General features: G+C 40.2%; 1 protein-coding gene across 2 annotated transcripts in view; it reads right to left on the bottom strand.

The window, feature by feature from the left end:
* Positions 1–26,752, bottom strand: part of LOC134534113 (carbonic anhydrase-related protein 10) — a 477,139-nt gene that overhangs the window by 159,430 nt on the left and 290,957 nt on the right. For both annotated transcript variants that reach the window (XM_063372174.1, XM_063372175.1), the window contains exon 4: positions 23,197–23,388. In XM_063372174.1, coding sequence (XP_063228244.1) covers positions 23,197–23,388 — 192 coding nt within the window. The remainder of the gene's footprint in view (positions 1–23,196; positions 23,389–26,752) is intronic.

Here is a 26,752-nt window from a genome sequence, read left to right as displayed (position 1 = left end):
TATCCTGATGGACATTGAACCCGCGAATTTTTCCGGTCTCTATCAAAAGGGATACTAAAAATTCGCTGGTTCAATGACCTTCAGGATAGACTCCATAGTCCTCTACATGCTCGGGCAAACGCTACCTGCTTATTGGCTACTGACTTGTGCGACCTGTCAACTGGGATTCCTGCGATTCGATAATTCTGTTGTTTTATTTTTTATTTTTCACTGGATCACAGAAGCTGCATAAAGGTAAACGTGTTTTTGATTCTATCATATCTCGGAATGAATCCCAAAATGTTTCCGGTCTCTAACTATAGGCCAATCGCGGAAGCAGTCCAAAAGTATAAGTATGAGCATTTTATCCTCTCGCAAAAAGAAAAAGCTAATTTATTCTGTCGCTAGTCATAAATCACGACAATAAACAGCGTAGACGCTGCTTACTGGCGTCAAATGCAGCAGGGCACCCTGATTAGTAGAGACCGGAAAAATTCGCGAGTTAATTTCGCGATAGGCTAAAATTCAAATAGTTAAACCTCAGTGCTGCCTCTGCTATTGGCTCACAACTCACCTGGATGACTCTGGGCCAATGAGAAACACCCAAACAAAGCTTTATCGAATCACAGGCTGCTACGATGGGACGTCTCACAAGACAGCAGCCAATGAGTGGGTGACATTTTAACGAGTGTACATAGGACTATGGAGTTCATCATAGAGGTCATTGAACCCGCGAATTTTTCCGGTCCCTACTGATTAGTAGAGGCCTGCAAAATTCGCGGATTCATTGACCTCTAGGGTAGACTCCACAGTCCTTTAAATACTCGCGAAAATGACACCTGTTCATTGGCTACTGACGCGTGAGACGTCTCAACTAGGCTGTCCGTAATTCGGCACTTTCTTGGTTTAGTGTTTCCCATTGGCTCACAGTTCCCCGGATAAATGTGGACCAATCGCATAAGCGGTACGAAGGTATAGTTGTTTTAATGCTAGCCTATCGCGAAATGAATCCGCGAATTTTTTATGTCTCTACTGATTAGATGTAAATAGCAGCATGCCATCGTAACGCCATCAGACACATCCCCACTTGACGGCACTGACGATCCAAGATGACATTCCCATGTTATTACTGTATTTTATGAAAGTGTTTTTAACGACGACGAATTCTAATGAATGCTTATTAACCAACACCAGGCGAGGTCAGGAACCATTGACACCATGGTTTGGGTGTTGAAACATTGTGACGATGCCGTAAAGAGTGATTTGAAAGTGTCTTAAACTTAGCAACTGGAAAAATTCGCGGTTTCAATTACCTATAGACATAGTATATATACTCCACGATCATATACGTACTTAGGCAAACCACACATTTCATGACATCTGTTAAACGGAATGCTTGTAATTCGATATTTCTTCAGTTGAGGGTTTTTCATTGGCTCAGAGTCCATTCAGGCAAACTGTGGTCCAATCACCTTAAGCATCGTGAAGGACAACGAGTTTGGATTCTAGCCTATCACAAAATGAATCCATTATTTTTTACGGTCTATTCTTATACTTAGTTTGCAGTGTGCGTTCAGACTGAACTCCGTTTCCATTGTACCATTCTGCCATTATCGATGTCCTTGTGTCGGTGTGCTCTGTTGCCAAATGTCATGTCGTGCAGCACAAATGGTTTAGAACCAACTTTGTTATGTAATGAAAGTTTGTTTTAATGTGTGTGTGATAACTTTGGAAACACATTTTATTGTTGTATTTCATCAAGGTCATCATCTGATTCCTATTATTAAATTAATTTTATTTTTAAAGAGATGAAACTGAAAGACGCCATCTTAGTGTCAACTATTTTTGTCAACAAACTTTTTATGTTAAAAAAAATGGGTCTATTTTCGAGTAGAGTAAATAGTTTAATGGAATGCTTTGTTTTTAATGGTGGCCGACTGCTACAAACATTTCCTCTTTCTGAAAATAATAATTTCGTTTAGCATTGATTTATTATTTTCTCTTTAACAATGACGTCAAATTTAATAATACTGTGAACAACCACTATTTAATGGCCATCTTAGAAAAAAATCCACAGGTAGATAAATTTAAACTCTGTGCTGAAAACTAAGAGTGAGAAACACTAAAGAAAAGTGGGCGCCACACAAGGTGAAATATAAATTTTAAATAATATTATTATACCAAGTAATGTAAAACTACTCCAAGGAAAATATAACTTGAATAAAGGTAGTATGTTTATTTTCAAATCATTATTTTGTTTTTACGTTAAATGCTGGTAAACGTGTATAAAAAGTTTGAGTGGTTTTACGCCCAAAAAATTATACATATTAAACACTATGCATAATTAGCTGAGAAAGTAACATTTTAATTTTTTTTTGTTACATACCAGTTAGGAGAGTTATCTAAGAGGATTAAAGATGTTTAACATTTTAGGTACAAACGAAGTTTCACAACCACAGCGAATTTTCACGCTGTCGTAAAATGATTTAATAGAAATTATTAGGAATAACACATTTATTAAAAAAAAAATTCATGTTACTTGCTACTCACAATTATTTAAATGAATTAATTTCATGAAAGCAACAAAATTCGTGGTCGCTGTAGAACTTCGTTCAGTTAAACACAATCCAGACGCTTATTGTGCATGTATGATTTACAATAAAAATTTTGTTCAGTCCTAACTTCAAACATTTATACCAGCCTTTGGAGGAACTTTAGATCATAACTCGTACACCTACATGTTTTCAACCTATTTTGTCGTTATGGACCTGTACCCAAAGTTTGTAAGTCGAATTCAGACTCATTCTTAGGGGCAGGCATTTTTCGCGAAAAAAATCTGGACGCATATTAGACTGCAACAAAGTATACCCGCACCAGCGGTTTCTTCCTTGTGATTGGTGGCCGTCTGCGAGAGAAGCCGTCGTTACATTTGACCGGGCCACTCAGGACACGTTTTCTTCCGCACTGAGTTACTGTGATTGGTGTACTGACAGTAGACACGCACCTGAAAGAAACTCAACCAATCACGATATACAGACGATACTACAGTGTTTTAACTTTCAGCTAGCCTCGAGATCTTTTCGAGAATTATGCATGTCCCTACTCATTCTGTATAGTGAAGTATTCTATGGCATTCCATTTAAACAAAAAAAGTTTCAGTTCTTTAATCCACGTTCTTCTTCTTGTTTGAGTGTTAAAAAAAAGTTAAAAGTGCACATTTCATAGTAAATTAAGTATAACTTATAGAATACATATGTTAAATGTAGTGAAGTTTAAGCTACTCGAAAAGTCTACAGGTTTTAACACTGTTTAATGTAATACAAAATTATAACGTGGAATGGTTCGTACTCTTTAAAAACCCCTAAAAAAAAAATATCTGTTGTGGAAAATTTTGTTGTTTGGTTCTGCAGCGGCAAAATTCTCGTTCACTAATTTTTTTTTTAAATTAAAAAAGAAAGCCGTGTTATTAAAAAAAAATTCCAGCTTTATTCAAACGTTTTCACTGTGTATTATGAAATTCAGTCCAGAAGGAACATCTGTCACCTGGCGAGGTCGTAAGAAGCGAGAAAAAGGAGGGCGACATGATTGCGACAGGCACTAATTCTTCATCTCGCCCGCTCTTTTCGTCTTCATTTCTTCCCCATTCTCCCACAACCCTTCCCCAATGAATTTTTTTTTAGCACGGTTAAAATGACGTACTGACTTGGGGCGCGAAAGTATGCTCCAATTAGTGTCGCCATCCCACCCCCAACCCTCCCCCGTCACTTCATTATGCCAGTGTCAGAACGTGGTAGGGGAAAAAAAAGGGGGGGGGGGCGAGAACTGAAGAGGGACGTTTTTGGAGATTACTTTAAAAGCGTCTGAATTCCCCGAGATCTGGAGAAATGCGGAAACGACTCCTTGCAGACGCTAACAAGCCGCGTAGAGACAAATCTTTTTTCTGCTTAGAGGTGCAAAAGTGGGTTGGCGTACCACAGTTTTATTCCAAGTTATTTATTACCAACGTCACTGTCCTTTGCGTAATCAAAATAATAAAGGTCGTCGGTTCATTTACTGACTTCTAAATTTTGAAAGTCACTTCTCCTTTTGTCCGCTTAGGATTGGGCAACTAAAGAAATAAATGCATTCCAAATACTCAAAGATGCTTGGGCATGTCGAATTGACTGTCCAATTGCACACATGTTATAAACGAAGTCAAGTAAAACCCTTTTAGTAGATATGAAGATTTATTCCGAAAAAAATGTTTTTTTTTCGAGGTTGTCTGAAAAAAAAAACCCTCTAAAATATTTTCATTTTCATGGTTTTAAGACATATATTTAAACATAACATATCTTTCTTTAGGCGAACCACAGAACTTGAAATTCAACAGCTGCGTCTTTGGCTGAGGTAAGTATGGAACGGGCTTCATTCCCCGACTGGAGACGTTGGCGAAAGAAATGTTCAAGTTATGAACAAAATGAAAAGAAGACAAACAGTCACATTGTCATAGAAAATACGGGAGATAGCCGACCCCCAAATTATTTCAATGAACATATTTTACGACAGCGACAAAATTTGAGGTTGTTTTAGAGATCCATTCAGCTTAACATTATCCAGTGATTAGCGTTACATCTCAAATGCTTTCCCCAATTTTTTTTTTTGCAATAAACCGATGGTTCAGCTCCAACCTCAAAATTATATATCAGTTTTGGGACGCAATTTAGACAGTAAGTCGTTTTATAAATATATACATATTTTTTTTTATGATAAACCTACGGCCTGTGTTTTTCGGTCGAATTATGACACATTGTGATAAGTGTGTTGATAGTAGACAGTCGACCTGAAAGAATCTCGACCAGACGATGCTACAGTGCTTTAACTCTCATCTAGTCTCGAAATATTTTGCAAAAAAAAAAAAAAAATACACGCCCATTCGTATTAGTAAATATCTGTTGAGGAAATTTCGAGACAAAGGATAAACTACAAGAGAGCCATCGTGATAAATACTTATCGAAAAAAGTCGTCAAATAACAGCGACGAAAAGGCAATGAAATAACCAGCGTGGCACTTGTGAGACAGAGGCTCAAGGGTAATGGAATAGGAGAGCGTTCCCCGATACCTGGTGGACGCGAGGGCGGCTTTGAGCGCAAGCCCCAAAGTCTCTTCTCGCCTGGAGAGATGGGGTCGGGGCGAGTGAGAAATACTTCCTAGCCGCCGCGCATGGGGGGGGGGGGGGGGGGGGGGGTTTGGGCGTGGAGGGGGTGGAAAGGTAGTACAGGGGTAGTATGAGGGGGTTGGAAAGAATCCGCGGTGGAAGCAGCAGGAGGTGAAAGGAGGGGGGCGGTGTGTGAGCTAGGAGTTAAAGTTACGCCCTGCGGGAAGTTACCCGCTTCCAGAAGTGGCAATTTCGAACCGATTCGCCGGACATTCAGTTCGCCCAAGAATGCCCCCGACTTGGAGGAGACACACATCTCCCGGAGGGGAAAAAAAAAACACTTAGATCATTTAACTTTGGAGGTTATGGTTCCTACGTGGCCGCAGCATTAAATCAACTGCTTCTTTCCTCGCGCTAGAAAGTTCCGTCTGCGGGAAAACTCCCTCGCAATTCGGAGGAACGTGTATCGTTTGACTATGGCCACACTTATTTCGAGGATTTCATTTCACTCCAAGCCTAGACACATCTTGCTTATATATAACCACAAGATTTCCATATCAGCTGTGCTTTAAAAAAACGTTGTAGCATTGTCATTGTCATTTTGTTGTAGCATTGTAGAATTTTTGATCGGCTGGGTTTATATCGGGAAACCTAAGATGTACATCAAGTTCTGTCCCTGCCCGAACACGCCCGAATATTCACCTTCTGCCAACCTCGCGATTTGTTTTATTTTTGCGCAGGAAAAATGAATTAAAATATTAAAAGTGGTCGGTTAGGTTACGGTTAGTTAGGTTAGTATAGCTACATTAAAATAAACAGAGAAATATAAATTTATATAAATAAACCCGAGGTTGGCCTAAGGTGAATATTCGGGCGTGTTCGGGCAGGGACAGAACTTGATGTACATCTTAGGCTTCCCGTTTATATCAGGTGCATGTCTACTATCAGCACGCCAATCATTGCCGTTCAGTGCGGAAGCCAACGGGTCTTGAATGGCCCTGCCAAATAGGGCAATGGCTTCTCTTGCAGACGGCCAACAATTAAAAGGGAACAATTGATAGCGCAGGAATACTTTATTGCAGTATAATGAACGATCAAATTTTTTTTTCGGGGGGAAAAATATGCCACATTCTTTGGCGTGTTACCCATGATTGGGTATTCATTCATATCTGCTTCTTGTTTATAACTGTCTCAGGGCCGTGAAAGGCGCGTGGCAAGAGGTTTGTCGTCCAATCATAGCACATATATCAAGCCCACTTTGCTAACCGCGAAAAATTCTTTTTTTTTTTTTTTGCATGACACGTTAACAGCTCCACTACTTATCTTCAAACTCTGACATTTTTGTGTAGTACGCAAAAAAAAATTAAATTAGCTCTAACAAATCCATTATTAGTCTTGCTGTCACTAACAAACCACTGTGTGAAAATCACAGAAAATATTTCTAGTAAAAAAAAAAACAAATATGTAGGGTGATGTCTATTGAAAAAAATTTTTCTATCGTATAACTTTTTTTTTTTAAGTGTTGGCGACTAATAGCTGATTTTTATCTAATTTTAAAGTAAACGTAGAACCATTTTTTTTTCTGTTTTTAATATTCAGTTAGGTATTACTACCCTGGTAAACAATTATCTAGGCTTTTTTAAAATTTGATTTCGGTTTCAACATACTTGATAGTTATTTGAAATATATATATTGTGCCGGCAATTAGGCATTTCGTCACCTTTCTTTAATTTTTCTATAATTTTAAATTTTTTTGGGATTTCTTATTTTTTTAATTTATCTGGTTGTTAATGGGGATGATTTACTTTTTGTTAGGCCAGTGTACGCCACGTATTTAAACTTTGTGCCAGTGGACCGAAGCCCCTTCCCAGGGGGCCAATCTGATATTTTGCTGTCTAATGTGGACATGGTCAGCCCGGTTGAAATTTCTCTCGCCTGCAGTCACGTCCCGAGTTTGTAATATTATTTCTGTTCATGATCAAAATTGCATAGATCAGCTCCTGGGCTGCAAGCTGCTACCTTGTAGAGGCCTGCTGAGAATAGCAAGTCTCGTCACGAAGCAGTCTCCAGTGGACCGACGTTCTCAAGCTAGTGGCGTTTACTGTCCCCCCCCCCCTTCCTCTCTCTCCACCACACATTAGTTCTGAGAAATAAAGCTAGGAGCAGTGACCTGACAGGACGATGGCCTAATTCAAGGACCTTCTCCCTGGTCCGACAGAGACGTCCCCGACATCTAGCGGAGGAAAAAGTAACCGCGGGCCTGGTCGCCAGCGTGCAGAGCTCACCCTCATGACACCTGGTGGCAAGTCAGCTCACCGCCTCAGTTAGTTCCCCTTTACGCTGCTAGAGAGCAGCACCGCGGCGCCCTTAAGCCCTATGCTTCCTTCTCGCGGCCTGTAGAAGTCGATTGTTTGTTGCCTTCTATTCTGGCCGGTAGAGAGCGTGCATGTCGTGTTCTTGTCACGCCAGCCTCGGACTCCTTCGGAAATTTTCGGCTTAGAACCGAACCTTCCCCCTCCTCCCCCGGGCGTTAGAACCAGTTTTTAATTAGAAGCCTTGTCCGCCATTGTGGCACTTAGTTCTCTGAGCTCGACTACTGACCACGTCTTCTCGGCGCCCTCTGTGCTAAGAGGCTTGTCGTGGCAACGGCGAAATCGTGTGCACAAAGATGTAGTCAAGTGGTTAAGGGATGTGATCCCATTTGTACAGTAGCCAGGCAGAGGTAGTTTTTAGAAAAAGTCATGCGTAGTTAAATTTTTTTATTTATATTTAATTCTTTAAATCTGGTTTCCTTCACGCATCCGCGAATTCTCGGTACGCACCATGCTGATGTCGGCGTGAGACACCTCGCGAGCCCTGTTTCCACACCCTGTTTGACAGGGTCAAAGGTTCCGGGGAGAGAAATTGCTCCCCGCATGATCTTCGGGACCTCCAGCTGATTTCCCCCTTTAGAAGAGTTTTCCTCTCGGTCCGACGTCATCCTGGGAAGACCCGGGTGATATAAGCTATATGTATATTCCACGTGCATAGAAGGAACTAAATTAATTAAAAAGATACCAGCGAGCAGTGACTTAAGAACGTAATTTTCAGGGCCATGTAAAATCAAGGAAACTTATGTATATGTAATCGTTGGGAGAATCAAATTTTGGTGAAATTTTAAAATTTTGGTTTAGGTAATCATTTATTTGTTAAGGTGTAAGATGTAGCTATTGTTTTAAATAATTCTGGGGCGCCCCCTTAAACTTGTTACTTACTAAGATCTTTATTGTCATGTTAAAATAATGCGAGAACAAAACCTCTTAAAAATAAACCAGGAAACCTATAGACCAAGCTATTAAATAGAGTTTTTATTTATCATATACCTTCTTCTACATAACGATCCACGAACTCCCAAGTTACTAGTGTGCAGGGAGTGTAAATTTTGTCTTGTTCACCACCTCGTGTCCCCTCTGGTAATTAACTTTAATTTTCTTTGTATTTTGCCCAGCTGTTTCCAAGGACTTTTTATTAAAATAAAATAGTTTTATTTTGAGGCACGAGGGGCGTTACAATATATAATATATATATATAATATCTTAATATCTTCATCAAAGCGACTTACAAAAACTCTAAAACAGTAACAATATCTGAGCAAGGTTGATTCCAGATACCGGAATACCGCACCCGGTCTCCGAGACCCCGAACTGCCCCCCTTCAAGACCGGGAGGCGACGCCCGGGCGAACGCGCAAGAGAAATAAAAGCAGACGTCCTCCAGAGACGCAGTCGGAGGCGCCGCGCTCAGGCCACGAAGTCAGCACCGTCCGCCGAGTTGTGGACGGGGGGGGGGGGGAGTAATGTAACCACGCGGGCCCGCGTAAGGGAGGGGGATGGGGTCCGGGGTGTAGCCCTCCCTCGGGAATTGACTCCCGTATAAAAGTGAAGGTTAAGCCGGGGAAGTGATGGGCTCCTGCCCTCTGCCTTCCGTTGGCCCTGCAACCGCCCGCCTCCTCCGAGGGCCGGTAAGATGGATGGGAGAGCCGCCACCACCACCCTCCCCCCTTTCGCGCCACAAGCCAGCCTCCGACTTCCTACTGAGCCGTAAATATACATTTCCTTCTCGATTCCCACACCCCTCCCGCTCCTTCTTTGCCATTCCCGCTTCGGGACTTTTCCTCCTCGCCAAATCTATCGGATATATATTTCTCTCTCTCTCTTTCCTCGGCGGCTGGTCCTCCCCCCCCCCCCCCCCAACCCTCGCAGCTTCTCCTTTTATTGCCTCTCGTATCTTGTACCGCTGAACTACTTCCTGCAAGAGGCGGCCGACCGGGGAGCTCCGGGGTCCTCGATACGGGGCCGTGGCGCTGCGACGTTGCCGCGCTTCCGTGACGACCGCGGCGTGGCGGCAACTCCGCCAACGTTCCCGGAGACACGCCTCCTCCCAGTGGAAACGCCCCCCGCGCGCAGAGACGGCAAGCACCCAGTTGTGCTGCGATGTAAACCCACACCAGAGATCGGAAAAATTCGCGAATTCACTTCGCGATAGGCTAAAAATACAAATCATTGTACCCCAGTGCTGCCTCTGCTATTGGGTTCACAACTCACCTGGATGACTCTGGGCCAATGAGAAACACCTAAGCCAAAGCTTCATCGAATCACAGGCTGCTACTCTGGGACGTCTTACAAGACAGCAGCCGATGAGTGGGTGGCATTTGACCGAGCGTACGTAGAACTATGGAGTTCATCCTGCAGGTCATTGAACCCGCGAATTTTTCCGGTCCCTAACCCACACTCTTCGTTGCGCTCCAGTGACGTCATCGCCTCTTCTTACCCTATACCAGCTGCATTTAAGTTTCACTTCAAAATATTTGCTTTCCTCCTGTGATGCGCGATCTGTTCAGCTGACGTGCTATCTTTGTTCAGTCTTTAAAATAACCCAGGGAAAATCTAAGGTTCAGAACGTTAGACTGTAATTTTTTTTGTATAATTTTTTACATCTACATGAAAAAAAAGTATTACTACAAAATTCTTACCCGGGCATTTATGCTTTGTGTTGTCCCAGTACCTTAAATAAGGAAAGTTATTTTTAATCAGTTTCCCGAATAGCTTTCCAGTATTAACTGCACACATTAATAAGCACGTTACAACAAAATAAAATAAAATCGTTTAATACTCAAATATCTTTACCATAGTACAACTCAAGAAGAAATGTACAGTTCACTCAAGATTATCTCAAAAAAAAAAATGTTGCTGCTTCTACACTAAATGTATTTATGTTGGGACTGGATATATATGCGATATTGAGAATCGATTAATTCGCGATTGTTGACTCTATAATCCTACACATGCTCGGGAAAAAGTCGATACTTTTTTTGTTGTTCAATGTTGTTCATTGGCTAAGAGTCCTCCAGATAAAATGTTCCCCAATCACAGAGGAAGCATGAAGATAAACGTGTTTTGATTCCACTAAATCTCGAAATGAAACCGCGAAAGTTTCCGAACCCTGTAAATGTGATTTTGTGTCAAGTTAGATGTTTTTAAACTAACACTTTTTTTCTTTCTTTTTAACAAATCCAAAGTAGTGATATAAAAATAATGCAGTGAATATAAATCCGCGTTGGAATGCTTTGGCGTAGGTTATATTTGGTATAAATTGATATAGCATCTTCTGTTTGAAATATTTAGAACTTGTTTTGTAATTTCAAGTCAATAGAATAGGCAGTCTTTTGTATTAAATCATTTCGTACAGACGGAATTTTTTTTGGGACTTAAGAATTGGTGTATTCTTTATTTAATTTTCTAACAAGGAAATATATTTATATACATATATATATATTTTCTACGTAATAATTAAAAAAATCACCTAATCGATTTTTTTTGTCTTGATGTCTAGATTGCTATTTGTACAGCCTCGAGGAAAACCAGTGTTTACAATCGATCTCAGTTGATGAATATTTGCTCTCCCGCCGCCATTTTGAAGAGGGCAGCCGCCGCGCGGGCTGTCACGCGGGTATCTCTCCTCCGCCTGGAAGCGGCGAGGCGTGGGCGCGTGCGTGCGTGCCGTGCCTGCGGTAATGAACTTGCCACATCAAAGAAAGTTGGCGTCCGAAGGCCCCCCCCCCCCCTCTGCAGCCCTTCCCCCACCCCTTTTCCCCACGTTTTCCCGTTTCCCCCCCCTCACTCTTGGTCGGCACTTCAACTTCTCGCCCGAGCGGTGGAAAAGAATAGGCCTTCACCCCCCTCTCACCCTTCTCAATCCTTCTCATCAACCCCACCTTAACTACACCACACCTCACCTCTCGCGTATCCATTAAATTCGAGTTGCCTGCAGAATTTGATTGAGCGTCCTTTTGAGCGAACTTTTTACTTTTTTCCGTCACACCATCATCCCCCATCCCTCGTCAGCCTCGGAGGTCCTTTGTGTCATTTGCCCGGCTACCGGCCTCGCAAATTAAAGTCCCCGCAGGACTCGCCACTTGCCAAGGATGCCGCGATATATGTATTTAAAAAAAATTTCCCCTTCCCGTTTGCTCTCAGGTATGACCTTGACACATTAAGGCCACACACTCTTAGAGTGGGTTGTTTTCAGTTTCATGTCAAGGGATCGTCCTGCGAATCTATTCCAGCAGAGGTGCGGGAACTTTGCGGGATTCGTTTTGTCGCATGCTAGATTGCAAAACTTCATACTCTCGCACTGTGTTCGTGATTGGATAGCAGCTATTCGGACACGCCCCTGTACGACCGTGAGCCAACGATACCCGGCTAGTAGAAAAGTAAGCGAATTAGGCAGTGCCAACTAACAAGAACAAAATTGTTCTCGCAAAGAAATCAGCGAGAGCATACATAAGGCTTCGAATTCTAGACTGACGCCAAAAATTAGCGAAATTTCTAGGTCTGTACTAATAGCTCTTTCGCATTTGCTGTCGGCCCACAAATTGTTTTCATTAGATATTTAGTAAAAGTTATTTTCGAGGTGTTAAAGGTCACACAAATGATCATAATTATTAACACTTGCTTGATTTTCCACCACTATGGGATAATATTTAGTCAATATCCTTTGAGGAAATTTATAACAAAACGTAAAATACAAAAAAAAAAAAAAATACAGTGAAAAAATGACTGAAATATTTCTCAACCAATATATGTGACAAGACGTATGATGTCAAGTTTTAACAGAGAAAAACAAAAGATTGCAGTGCTCTTGCTGTTTATTTGTAGGTACTCGAAAAATTCGCGGTTTTGATGACCTTTAGGATAGACTCCACAATTCTCTATATATTCAGGAAAAATTACCCTTGCACATTGGCTACTTAGTCGTGACACCTGTTAACTGGGATGCTTGTGATTCGATAATTCTTAAGTTAGGGGGGACGGGACGGGGGGTAGACGTTATTCATTGGCTCAGAGTCCTTCTAATAAGCTGTGCTCTAATCACAGAACAGACTAAAGTTGTGCGCATTTGGATTCTGGCCTATCACGAAATGAATCCACGTTTTTTTCTGCTCTCTATTTATTTATCAATTACTGGACGAATCTCCGCCGATTGAGATTGAGCCGTGGCCATTGTAGTAGAATGTAGGAGGGAGAGTGTGTTTGGAGTCCAGACAACTCAGGAAAATATTGGGGAAAAGCTAGAAATAACACTGTGTATGTGTCAAAATTAGGGGCAGGCACTTTTCGCGAATAGATTCCGATACTAGCTGATAGTTCAAAGACCGTGAGTATTCCAGTTTCTTTCAAGTACGTGTCTCCTGTCAGAACACCAATCACAATACTTCAGTGCGGAAGCATACGCGTCCTGTGTCCTGCGTCGATTACAAGGAAGAAACCGCTGGTGTGGGCATACCATGAGTTATATATTTTTTTATACGGAATATGCCTGCCCCTAGTCATAATCAAAACGTAGGGACTGGACAAATTCATGATTTCGATGACTTCCTAGGTTAGACTCCGGAATACGTACATACTCGAGCATCAAATGCCACCTGCTCATTGGTAGAGACCTGCAAAATTCGCGGTTTCGATGGTCTTCAGGATAGACTGCGCATACCCCTGTAAACTCGGGAAAATAACGCAAGTTCATTGGCTGCCGACTTGTAAGTCGTCTCAGCTGGTTTGTCTGTGATTCGATCCTTCTTTGGTTGAGGGTTTATAACTGGTTGAGATTCGTCCAGATGAACAGTAAGCCAATAGCAAAATTATCTAAGAGGTATATGTGTTTGAATTCTAGCCTATCACCGAATGAATCCGCGAATTTTGCAGGTCTCTACTCATTGGCTACTGACTTGAGAGAACTCCTTTTGTTGAAAGTTTTTTTTTTTTTTTTTTTACCGGTTAGGAGTTCTCCAGATAAACTGTTGTCCATTAGAAGAAGCAGTGAAAAGGTAAACGTGTTTTGATTCAATCATATCTCTAAACGAATCCGCGAAACTTTCCGGTCTCTATTGATATTTGTGGTGATCAAAAAAACAAAACTGCTGAAAAATCAAGATGGCATCTTACGGATTACTTTCCCTTCCCCTTTAACGTCCGAAAGACCCAGACATGCTGAGGTCGATGTCGTCTTGAGGTTGCCAGAGGCATCCCGACGAACACGCGATTGCAATTGGAGCTCCTGTCCTTCTCCCCCTCCCCCTCCCCAACTACCACATCGGGACCTCATCTTGATTGCGTCCCCCGTATCTAGTTCGGCGGCGCGCGGCGCCCTTGCAGTCGTGGGCGGAACCCCGTGGAGACCTCGTTGGTATTCCGGCGGCGGCCGGATCTCAGGGTCGGGCCCCTCTATCGGTACCCGCGCTGAGGGTCTGGATCACCCCTGCGGTCTCGGTGGAGCCCGCCCCCTGCTTGAGGGGCCCGCCTCGTCAGGGGTGTATGTGTGTTGATGATAAGCGCGACGCTCTCTGGTATTTCTAGCGCGGTATCGCCTCTAAGCGCAAGGCTCTGAACTGGCGCGCAGTCTTCTCGTCGTGCATAGGCCAACTGTGACATTTTGAGCGGTGACCGTAACATTATATATGGCGGAGAAATGAAAATACAAAATGTAATTCAAGTCCCGTAAGTGCTTTCAAGAATCTGTACTGATTTTTTTTTCACGCTTAAAAATTTACGCTGAAAACATGCGTTTTCAGCCATTTGAACTCTTTTAAAAAATACAATTTAAAAACTTAATCCGGAATCAAAAGTATTTTTCGACCCTAAGCGAATTCTTAAATGCTTTTCGTAAGCAGACCACACTCGGATATGTTGAGTAGTTTTGAAATCACGTTGTTTTTCCTGAAGCTCTGCGCACCGTGTGTGTGTGCCCGGGTAGGCGGAGCCATTAAGGGGCCCGCCTAGCCAGGGGTGTGCCTTTGTCAGTGAGGCGGGGATGATTCTAGCGCGGCACTAGCTCTGCACTAGCGCGCAATTCTTCCCGTCGTGCATAGGGGAAACTGTGAGATTCGAGCGGTAACCGTAACATTATAAAATGGCGGAGAAATGAAGACAAAGGTAGAGATTTACTGAAAGCACTCAAAGGATTTGCAACCCCTTGAGTGCTTTCAGTAATCTCTACCGGATGTTTCATGCCTAAGATTTTTTCTGAAAACATGCGTTTTAGTCATTTTCACTCTCCTAAAAATTACAGTTTGGAAACGGAATACGGAAACAGAATCCATCCTCAGCGTATTATTAGATGGTTTTCGCAGAAAGACGCCACTCTGCACACCTTTTGTGTTGGACCATGTACTTTTCTCGAAAATATTTACAGACCACTTGTGTGTTAAAACCTTTGTCCCGTTGTTCGTGCTTAATGGTTTAATTTAGGCACGTCTACTGTCAGCACACCAATCACAGCCATCCAGCACAGAAGCCAACGCGTCCTGAATGGCTCGGCCAAATAGGGCAATGACTTATATTGTATACCTCATTTGCAGTCTAATAAGTGATCAGATTATTTCACGAAAAAGGAATTCCCCTGCGTGCATGTGTGTCCAGCCCTCGGTTGCAAACAGTGGCGGATTTACCAGTAGGCTGAGTAGGCTTGAGCCTAGGGCGGCAGATTTTTGGGGCGGCAAATTTGGGGACCGATTTTTTTTTTTTTGCTACCTCATAGAAATCAAAAATATTTCTGCATGACGGTTTTCTGTTTTCTGATGTTTTACAAATAGAAGTCTGCAACAAATTTTGCCGATGACTTTCCCCTCTCCCTTGTCATTGTACGTTCCGTGAATCCGTGTAGCAAACTTCCATATTCCAGAGTAAAACAGCTAGTTCGCTAGTCAGTAAATGCGAATTTTAATGGACAAGGCCTCGGTTGGCACTACACGCCCAAGACAACTATGGTCCCGGGAAAAATGTGACTACCCAAGGTCAGAAGGGCCCCTCCGCCCTCCCTCCGCCGCTATCCCTTCCGCCAGACTGTCCCCTCCCTTCTCCTAGTCCGCCTCAAGGGTCGAACCGCGTCATGTCGCGGGTGGGGCGGCAATTAGAGCTGTTACCTCGGGAGTCGGGACCACAGTTGTCTTACGCGTGTATTGCATAACGAATTGATATTTATACGTAGGTGTGTCGTGTGGACTGTTATTTTTCGAAGTGTTTCGTGAATTGTATCATTGTATGAATATTTTCACAGCACCGGTAAGTAAAAACTTTTTATAATCATAATACATTATAATAAAGCATCTGTAACGATAACGAATAAATTTATTGAAAAAGCCCTGCAATAATATTTTTCATTTTGAAGCTTGGAACATGGTCACGTTAAATTTAGAACATTTTCATATTAACTATAAATAGTATTCTAAAAGATTGCTCATGGTTATCTTGTCATTTTGTCTTTTTCAATGAAGCAAACATCAAAAAATAGAAATAATAATTCACAATAAACAATTCATCGGAAACCATGCAAAGAAATTTTAATTTTTTCGTGATAGCATTAAAAAAATACGTTTTTACGTTAACTATTTATTATGTGAATTCTGAATGAAGGATAGGGGTGAGCAGGGTAACGTGGCCATCCTAAGATAAAACGATACATAAATTGTATATTGTAATTAAAATCAAAATATAAAATAACCCTTCAATAATATAGTTTTCGTACAATCAAAACACCATTAAAATGTAAATATTGGAGCGACTCATGTTTGTTTTTTGTTTGCCCGTCGCACTAATCGGGTAAATGATATGACATTTTTTTTTTTTCATTTTTCTTTTATCTTAAGGAAACTAAATCACGGGATACCATTTCCGGCCACCTGCACTTGTTTGTGAAATATGAGCCGTCCTTGAGATACTGCCACCTTATCTGCCAAGCCTCTCCTGCTGGCAAATTTTTGTGTAAGGTCGTTCCCCACACGAAAACAACACACACATTGCAAAACACGTTAGAAATTTACAGTGTAGATTAAAAAAAAAAGTAAAATGTTCAATAGTTTGTTTTATTATTTAGTAATACATAAATAGAGCTAAGTATATACAGTTCGGGCAAAGTGAACATGCGGTGGTGGCTGGCCACTTTGCCCTCTGAGACGCCATTACAAAAAAAAACTAGCAAAAAAAAAGACATCTTCTACAGTTATTAATATGTGGTATTAAAGTTTAAAACATGCTAATTTGGATAGGCTATATTAAATAATTATGGCATTACTGTGTATTTAATAATGATCAACAGTAATTATTACTTACCTTACATGTTACATCAGAAATAGTAAAACCAGTAAAACCTTAATAAAACAAATAACTTTCACTGCAAACAGACCGGGTGCTCTCAGAACACTAATGGCGTCTCTTACAAATGTTTCACATCCTCGCTACCAAACTTCATCACTCTCCAGCTGAGTAACAGCCAATGGCCACTTTGCTCGCTCTGGCTACGTTACCCTGCCCTCCCCTATCGCTGCTTGTGTACGAAAAATAAACTTGTTAATTTAATCCTTTCCATTTCAGTTCCTGAAGAAAAAATTGTGAAAATGAGTGATGGGAGAAAGCGACTTAGTGGAGCGGAGTACAAAAAGAAGGCCAAAATAAAAAAAGAAGAACAAGAGCAAATTATACGAAAAACCACAAAAATTGACAGTTTTTTTAAAAATGAAAATTGGGTCGAAAAAACGGGAACTTCAACAATGCAATCTGGAAAGGATGAAACGGACTTTAATTCTGCTGCCCAACTGTCATCTGTTGAACTATCGACTAAAGAAAAAACTGATGATTATGTTCTTGACGACGAGTGCTCCAAAATTGAAGATGCCTCTCAGACCGAATCGTTAAATGATGACCAAAAGCAAACAACTGTAGATCAAAACAAAGATCCAGCTTTATGGGAAATTAACGATACTTTAAGGGAAATTATTGCAAGATGCGGCTTTTATCAAAACAAGTCTTCTGACTTCTCTAAAAGTGGAAAACTATATGCTGATCAACGTCGTTTCTTGCCAGTGAGTATCTTTCAAAGAAAAATAAAAAACAATGAAGTGAAGGACCGAAATTGGCTGGTTTACTCTGAAAGTAAGAGTTCCGTATATTGCGGACCATGTTTAGCATTCGGTCCATTGGAGAATAAAACTCAGTTCGAGAACGAAGGATTTAATGACTGGAAAAATGCAGAACACCGAGTAGCTCAGCATGAAAACTCTGCGCGTCATAAATCCAGTATCCTTAGTCTGAAAGCTAGAAGTGCGATTGATGGTCGAATCGACAATTTACTGCATTTGCAAATTGATGAAGAAATTACTTATTGGAGAAATGTTCTGAAAAGGGTTGTTGCTGTAGTGAAGCGGCTGTGTTCAAGAGGTCTCGCTTTTAGAGGAAAAAGTGAAAAGTTCGGTGATCCACACAATGGAAATTATTTTATGATTCTGGAACTGTTAGCTGAGTTTGATCCTTTCTTAGCCAGTCATATTGAACGATTTGGGAATCAAGGATCCGGAAGTACCAGTTACTTATAGAAGACCGTTTGTGATGAATTTATACTTTTGATGTGCCATAAAGTCTTGAAGCAAATTGGAGACGAGATAAGAAGGGAGAAATACTTTTCCTTAATCATCGATTCAACACCGGATATAGCACATGTGGACCAGCTCACCTTCGTGATTCGGTATGTTTTAGAAACAGGAGAACCCTGTGAAAGATTCCTCAAGTTTTTGCCCTCAGTGGGACATAAAGCTGAAGAAATGTTTGCTGCCATTACTTCGGAACTAAAAACCTTGGGTTTGAACATTGAAGACTGCCGTGGACAATCGTATGACAATGCCGCAAATATGTCTGGCATATACAATGGCTTACAGGCTAAAATTCAAAGTCAAGCACCGTTTGCTTTTTTCGTTCCTTGCTCTGCCCATTCTTTAAATTTAGTGGCAACTGCGACTGCTGAATCTTGCACAGAAGCTTGTCGATTCTTCATGTTGCTCCAAGAAATATACGTTTTTTTTTTCAAGTTCAACACAACGCTGGAAGATATTGATGACTGAAGTCGGAGAAGGCAAAACAGTCAAGAGAGTAAACCTCACACGTTGGTCAGCTAGAGAGGATGCATGCAGAAGTTTGAGAGATTCGTGGCACGAAGTCATTAAAGCTTTGGAAACAATCAGGAATGACTGCACCGAAAAGCCTGTCACAAGAAATGAAGCAATGGGAATTCTTTCAAAATTAAAAAAAACTGGAAACAGCATTAATGGTTGTTGTGTGGAATGTTTTTTTGGAAAGAATAAACAAAGTAAATGTTCAAATCCAGGCTTCTACTGTAGATTTGATTACTGTAGCCGATCTTTATGAATCTCTTCGCAAGTTTTTCGTAGAGCAACGAGAAAACTTCAAGTATTTCGAAGAAATGGCAATGGAATTAAGTGCGTCGAAGCAGTACACAAAAGACTTGGGAAAAAGACAACTGAAAAGAAAAAAATTTGCTGATGAAACACCCGATGAAGAAATGAGTATGACAGCGAGTGATACTAGCGATACTTTCAGGGTTAATACATTTCTCGTCATCATTGATAGACTCGTATCCGAATTAGAAAAAAGGAAGAAGGCATACGATAATTTCAATGAAAAATTTTCATTTCTGACCAAAATGAGCGAGTTATCATTATCAACCCTTACGAAAAAGGCTCTGTCCTTAGAAAAAAATGTATCCTAATGATTTAGAGACTGAGTTGGTTCAAGAATGCATACATTTTCAAAGCCACATATCTTCGCAAAGCATTCTGGTAAAACCAGATTTTACATCATTACAGAGTCTATCTTCGTTTCTGCGAAAACAAAGTTTGCAGAACGTTTATCCGAACTTGGACATAGCCCTTCGTATGGCCTTATGTACACCAGCGACAAATTGTTCGGGTGAGAGAAGTTTTTCTTGTCTAAAAAGGGTAAAAAATTATCTGAGATCGACCTTGAGCCAAGAAAAATTAAACGCTTTAGCACTTTTGTGCATAGAGTCGGAATTAATGAACAATATTACTTACGACGATATAATCGATGATTTTGCCAACAAAAAATCGCGCAAAAAGGGATTGTAACGAACTTAATCTAGGACATGAAAATTGTAGAGGCAAGGGCGGCAAAAACTTTGCAGCCTATACCTGGAAAATTTGTAAATCCGCCACTGGTTGCAAACGTGCTACAAGGTGAGCCAGTTGCGTCCAGTGTGGGACTTCGATTGCTCCTTGGACTTCGTTTATTTACTGACCGAGACTACGAAATTCACGATTGTTTTTTTCGATACAGGCCAGAGTGTATAACATAATAAGGTAGAATTACAATTTCAGCGGCACGTAGATATTATCCTACCATATGAAATCCGCACAGAAAGTTAAACGTCGTAGCCGCCAATGAAAAATATTATCTTTGAAAGATTTGTGCAATGGGAGTGCATGACTTGATGTAAGTTTTTGGACATACGCCATTGCTAAAAACTTTTTCTGTAGAAGAAAACTAAAAAATAAAAACTAAAAATGAAAAAATAAAAATATAGTACTAAAAATAAAATAAAAAATAAATAAAAATATTTATTTATTTTTCATTTTTTAGTTTTCTTCTACAGAAAAAAGTGCTTAGCAATGGCGTATGTCCAAAAACTTACATCAAGTCAATGAAAAATATGCATTGACTCTTTTGTAAACAAGTTTTTTTTGGAGACTCGCCTGACATCAATAAAAACCGCGAACTTTCCCAAGACGTTTGCTTATTGTGAGGAGCTCTTCTCGCTGCAAAACTTGGTCATTGAAAAGAACTGTCGTGCACCCGAATGCAAAAACTCATTTTTGGAAGTGATTTACTTGAGCATTATAAATACCACGAAAAGAAATTACCGGGAAGTGCAAACGATCTTAAATGCTGTTCGTAATCTGTCACCTTTAATGAATATTTAACGGTTTGTAAATAACGGATCACCACACGGAGATCTTGGTGGCCTTAGGTGGCCGCAAGGAGACTTACAAGTACATATACTACTTTCTGTAAAATCGCTTTTTGCACCTTGACTGTTTTCTCGGTGAATAATAGCACCAAGAAATTTTTTTTTAATATCTCTGCTTTGTGTTGTGGACCTGTAAATGTTTCGTATTTATAAAAATTAAAAATTTAAAACAGAGAAAATAGTTAAACACGACATCTGGTTTTCAACAGTTTTTCAATCATATAGGCCTAGATAAATAAAAATGTAAATGTTATTTCGTTCAAAAATAAAAGACTCCGATTGTTCTTCACTGATTGCTTTGAAATTTTAAAACAACGTTGCATTCAAATACGCACATGTTTTTTATACATTGTCACACCTGTGACAGGTAAAACGATAGATAAAAATAAAGATAGGTGAAAAAAGATATTTCATATTTTCATTGATATAGTGATATATATATATATATATATATACACATACATACATACATATAAAACATAGGTATATAGAGGATAGAGATATATAGAGGGAGATATAGAGATGTATAGAGATAAACATAGAGAGATAGATAAAGGGATAGACAATAATTAAAGAGCTATAGAGATATTCTTTGTATATATACCTTCTTAAAAAAATACAAACCATATTGAATGATTCATTACAACGCATGCTGGTCATTACTTAATAACAATTAAATGTAGTCACGGATGATGATTTTTAGTGAAATGTTTTGAGCCAAGAATTTTATAAATCCACTACAACTTCTTTTTACTGCTACAATCGGAAGAAGTATTATTTGCACTTGGTAATTATATTACGGTCTATCACGGACGTGCTATATTGGAGTTTATTTTTAGCTGTTGGTTGAGTTGGTACTGGAAATAACTCAAGTCAATAACTGCAAATAAGAACAAACTGGTTGTAAATATGGACAAAGTATATTAAAGCCTATGAAACTGTTTAATGATTCCACGATAAATAATTAGCGAAACAATTATTTCAGAAAATATTAATTAATTTTAATTGGCATTTCAAAATTCTCATATTTGTTACGATTTCGACAGCCAAGACACATGAAATGAGTTTTTGTGATAGAAATGCAAACCATATCATGAAGTAGCCAGTGGCATTGCAGTTAAACCTAAAAAAGTTTCAGTTCAGCATCAAATTAAATTCTCCTTATTTGTACAACCCAAAAACTTTAAAAATATAACTTTAGCAGCTATTTATGCAAAAAGTATGCGCTGTATATATTTTATATTTTGTGAAAGTTAAACAATTGAAAAAGTCTAAAAGTTTATCAGTGATCAATCTAAATCTAAATCTAAATATATATATATATATATATATATATATATATATATATAATGCTTTGTTAGTACGTAAATACACAGTTTTCTCAATCACCACCAACCCCAATCAACTTCCCGTCGGGGTGGTAAATACCCCTTGGTCTCCAGGTAGTAGTAAGGGAGTTTGGTCCCGGTGGGTGGTTATGGGTGGTTGAGAGTGGCTAAAATGTTAAAACATACATTTCTGCCCTTTTCTAACGCATGAGGACTTCTGAAAAGATCTCAATATTTCTTGAATGGTCTAGAAAGTTCCAAAATGTGTAAAACGGTTATAATTGATCTGGAATGTTCTAGAAAGTTCTAGAAATATCTGGATCTATCTAGAAAATTCTAGAATGAGTGAAAACTATTATAATCGATATGGAATGTTTGAGAAAGTTCTACAAATTTCTGGGTTCATCTAGAAAGTTACAAAATGTCCAAAACGTTCCAAAATATAGTACTATAGATGTAGATAGAGATAAATATATATTTAGAGACATGGATAGATTATTTGTATATATGTGTAACTACTTCAAACATATTACAAAAACAAAACTGAATGAGGCTTTGCAATGCACGCCGAGCATTAGCTAGATAATGGAATCTTTTCAATATTAGTAATCCCTTATTTTTCAGTTTTTTTTTTCTTCCCTATATTGCTTTACAGAGTCTACATTACATTACAGACCAGGTAAATAACTATGAACTGGCAGAACAACGTCTTTCGGGATCTGAAAGTGATAGAAAATTATTTTGCACGCTTGACAATTCAAATTAAGAAGACAATTAATTACTGACTACATCTGATCTGTAAACAGTTCCCCTTCACCCTGTGTTCAGCCCGGGCAACGCTGGGTACTGCAGCTAGTATAAATATGAAAGAGTGACCTGAAACGGGAGGCGCTCCCTTGTTAAGGGGCCCGCCTCGTCAGGGGTGTATGTGTGTTAGTGAGGCGGGATGATAAGCGCGACGCTCGCTGGAGCTTCTAGCGCGGTGTCGCCTCTAAGCGCAAGGCTGTGAACTGGCGCGCAGTCTTCTCGTCGTCAATTGATAACTGTGAAATTTGTGCGGTGACTGTATTTTTATATTACAGGGAAACGAAGATAAAGGTTTAAAGCAAGTCCCTTAAGTGCTTTTAAGAATCTGTACCACTTGTTTTACACCTAAAAATTACTCTGAAAACATACGTTTCAGCCATTTTAACTCTTCTAGAAATACAGTTTAAAAACATGATCCAAAATTAATAGTACTTTTCGGGCCTCAGTGAACTCTTAAATGATTTTCGTAAACATACCCCACTCGGATATCTTGAGTAGTTTTGAAATCGCGTTGTTTTTCCTGAAGCTCTGCACACCGTCTGTGTGACCAGGTAGGCGGGCCCCTTAAGGCCCGTGCGCTCACCTCCGCCGGGAAGGAGTAGCCCTGGATGCGGTGCTCGGAGCCCTGCAGGTTCTCCGTGCCGTAGTGGATGTAGATCTCCTCGAACTGGTAGCGGTAGGCGAGCGGCCCGCCGGTGATGTTCACGTGGTTCTTCGTGTCCTTGTCGACGCGGAAGGCGAGCGTCTGGCCCGTGTTGTGCAGCGTGCCGCTCACCTGCAAGCGTTAAGGCTCGTCTCCACGCTCCTCTTTCGACAACCCCCTACACACACACGCTTTTTTTTTTAGAACGTACGAGGCGTGATAAAAAAAAAGGGAGGTTGTCTGTAAAGTCGGTTTACGGACGATAGTTTAACGTGACATCGTCATAACAAAACATTGATGAAATGATTGCATACGTTATGAATAAAATTGAATCATTTTTATTTTAATAATAAAACAATAAATAATTGAAATTATTCTAGTAATCAGATTTTTAAAATGCAGGAATAATTAACCTTTATTGCTGAAATTGTTGTTGTTATAAGCAATGAAAACCACATTAACTTTTCACTTCAGTTTATAAACAGTCGAGTGGAAGAGAGATAGATGCGGCGCAAGCGTAAAATGAGCGTAACGGGACACAGCGTAACGGAACAATGTGCGTAACTGGACACTTTTTCGTGTGTGCAGCCGGCGTTCATCGATTTATTTAGACGTTGTCACGTCAAAAAAAAAAAAAGGGGGGGTTCTCTGTAAAGTAGGTCTACGGACGATAATTTTACGTGATAACGTCATAAGAAAACATTGATGAAAAATAGCATACTTTTTAATTTTCAAATATTAGTTACAGTTTTCGCAAATTTTATTTAAATAATTTGTTTGAATATAATCACGAACAATTAGTTAAAACTGAAATCAAATAAAAGCTAATAAATTGTTAATTTGAAATGACGAAATTGGACAAATAAATCTAATTTTTAAAATTTATTCTTTTAAAAAAGCCTGCCATAACCTGTTTGATATTATAGAAGATTTTCTTGCACGGTGGTTGGCCGGTTCTTGCACGCTCGGCTCAGGCGGAACGTGACAATGAGTAATGCTTTTTCGTGCGTGCAGCCGGCATTCATCCATTTATAAGACGTTATCACGTCAAAAATTACGGTGGATAATTTCATTACCAACAAAGTAATACAATTTGGGAAGAGCCTTCATATGCTCCGTCGAAAGTTTCATTGTCTCCAATTTGCAAACAAAACTTAATGATTAGACACATGGAAGTTTAGTCGCAAGTTAGAATGCAAACCTTCAAATCGTGTCCATGATTGTACCGCAGTTATTTGGGCACGACCCTCTAAGACTTAGAGCCAACGATGCCCAGCTATAGGAGAAAAGTCAGCGAATCAGGTAGTGCCAATAAACAAGGTTAAAAAAAAAGCAATGTTCTCACTAAGATCTCAATCAATGGGAAAGCAAACATGTTTGAATTCTACCCTGAGTGCCCAGACGAATTCACAAAATTTCCGGGTGTCTATTCATGATGCGCGACATACACGACCTTAATTTTCTGGCTCTGGAAGCCGACTGACAGGTCACAACTTGTTCAAACTTGACACCGACTATCTTAATTAATCAGGCTATCAGGCTTATTACATACAATAGATGTAGCGTTGGCAGTTGCTGCTATAAAAATTAATTCACCGTATATATTTTTTGACGTGACAACGTCTAATAAATCGATGAACGCCGGCTGCACGCACGAAAAAGTGTCCCGTTAAGCACATTGTCCCGTCACGCTGTGTTCCGTTACGCTCACTGTACGCTTGCGCCGCATCTATCTCTCTTCCACTCGATTGGAACAACCATCGATTTGACTTTTTCGAGGCACATTAAACTTGAAACACTCAAATTCATTTCCTACTTTTCCTATCATCGTCCTATCCTTAACAGAATAACACAGATTGGAAGAAGTTAAACAGCAAACATGCATAAAAGTTATAGTTAAAATAATCTCTTCGTTAAATTAATAAGCATATTTGAATTAATGAGTGCAAATAAAAGTAAATTTATCAATTAAATTGTAGATTTCATTTCACTCCTTCTTTGTATCCATACAAAATAGTGATAATTCAATTAAAATGATTCAATTTTATTCATGAAAGTATGCAATCATTTTATCAATGTCTTGTTATGACGTTGTCACGTTAAACTATCGTCCGTAAACCGATTTTACAGACAACCAATTTTTTTATAACACCTCGTGCATTTTGTTTCAAAATTAGTCGAGGGGGTTGATGTGACGCAACCAGACAAGCACAGGTCCCCATACTGAGATAGAATGTGCTTCCCAGCAACCGTCAACATTTGTGCCGTGGATCTATTGCGGAGATGGATGAGCACACGAACCAAGCGAAAGGCATCATCAAAAGCGTCGCCTTGCTACACGCCCTGATTGAAACCGAGAACGATATTTTTATGTGTAACATCTTAGCTCTCGGCATGTGGCTATTTGTGGGGGGTGATTTCATGTACCTACGCGACGGAGGTCAATAAAAAAATTAATGCGTAACAACTACGGTGCTGCCATCTGTGGCGGATGGCGCGAATCAAAAGTTCACAAACACAAAAAGGGAAACCTTTTTTAGGTATTTGGTTTTTCAAGTCTTTTTTTCTCTTTTATCGGAGCCGCTTCATTAGACAGTTTAAAATATCGCACTGCAAATAGAATGATTCGTAGAGACAGGAAAAATTTTGAGACAGGCTGGAATCCAAACTCGTTTAGCTTAATGCTGCGTCAGTGATTGGACCACAATTTACCTGAAGGACTCTGAGCCAATGGCAAACACTCAACAAAAGAAGTATCGAATCATAAGAATCGCAGTAAACAGGTGTCCCGAGTCGGTAGCCAATGACCAGGTGATAGTTGCCCGAGTACATAGAGAATCGTGGAGTCTATCCTAGTGGTCATTGAAACCGCGAATTTTTCCACTCCCTAATGATTTGAGAGTCGACGTAGCTCCTCAGGCAGCGAATTCTGGTGGCGGATGCGAAAACTTACATGTGATTAGCGTCAGAAAAGAAAGTGAACACTATTCGAGAATACCTATCACTCTCGGCGTTGTTTTAAGAGGTTTCCAGGTTAAATTTCGTGTCCGAGTTTCATGCTCTAAGTGTGTTTGGAACCCGAGGTTACATGTTACACATCACTGACAAGTATTGAAAGACTCGCAAATATTTTTTTCCCCAACAAGACTCGTGGTGGTTGCAAGAACCGTCCGGCGCCATCTCTGTGGAGAGACCCTCATTTGCGAGTGACAGGCGGATTGCCCGGGGCGCTAAAATTTCCGTCTTTTCCTGCCTTGTTTCTCATCATTAGAGACCTGACAAATTCGCGGATTCATTTCGTGTCATGCTACAATTCAAATAATTATACCTTAGTGCTGCTTCTGCCATTGGTTCACTGGTAATCTGGAGTAATGAGGGCCAATTAGAGACCCTCACTCGTGGAAGTGTCGAATCACAGGCTGCCCAGTTGAGACGACTCACAAGTCAGCAGCCAATGAACAGTTGGTATTTGCCCGAGTGTGTAGAGAATAGTGGA

The sequence above is a fragment of the Bacillus rossius genome, chromosome 7 (genome assembly GCF_032445375.1).
Source record: "Bacillus rossius redtenbacheri isolate Brsri chromosome 7, Brsri_v3, whole genome shotgun sequence".
Taxonomy (NCBI): Eukaryota; Metazoa; Arthropoda; class Insecta; order Phasmatodea; family Bacillidae; genus Bacillus; species Bacillus rossius.
This window is presented reverse-complemented; position numbering and strand designations above follow the sequence as displayed.